General features: G+C 67.7%; 1 protein-coding gene across 1 annotated transcript in view; it reads right to left on the reverse strand.

The window, feature by feature from the left end:
• The window catches only part of ARNT2 (aryl-hydrocarbon receptor nuclear translocator 2), a 104,325-nt gene extending 104,161 nt beyond the window's left edge, over nucleotides 1-164 (reverse strand). The window contains exon 1 of the mRNA XM_010571943.1: nucleotides 86-164. Within this exon, the coding sequence (XP_010570245.1) occupies nucleotides 86-116 (31 nt within the window). The 5' untranslated portion in view covers nucleotides 117-164. The remainder of the gene's footprint in view (nucleotides 1-85) is intronic.
• Nucleotides 165-201: the final 37 nt, after the last annotated feature.

The raw sequence follows: 201 nt of genomic DNA on the forward strand, positions 1-201 counted from the left end.
GGGGGGGCGTGTTGTGCGGCGGGGCCACATGGGGCGAGACGGACTCCCTGCAGCGCAGGGGGCGACGGCAGCAGCAGCTACTCACCGGGAGGGTTTACCGCCGCCGGCGTTGCCATCTTGTCTCTGAGAAGAATTAAGACAAATGCAAGAGGGGAGGAGGGATGCTCTGAGCAGCCCGGGGGAGGCGGGGGAGGGGAAGGC

Source organism: Haliaeetus leucocephalus, unplaced genomic scaffold, assembly GCF_000737465.1.
Source record: "Haliaeetus leucocephalus isolate CR32 unplaced genomic scaffold, Haliaeetus_leucocephalus-4.0 Scaffold339, whole genome shotgun sequence".
NCBI lineage: Eukaryota > Metazoa > Chordata > Aves > Accipitriformes > Accipitridae > Haliaeetus > Haliaeetus leucocephalus.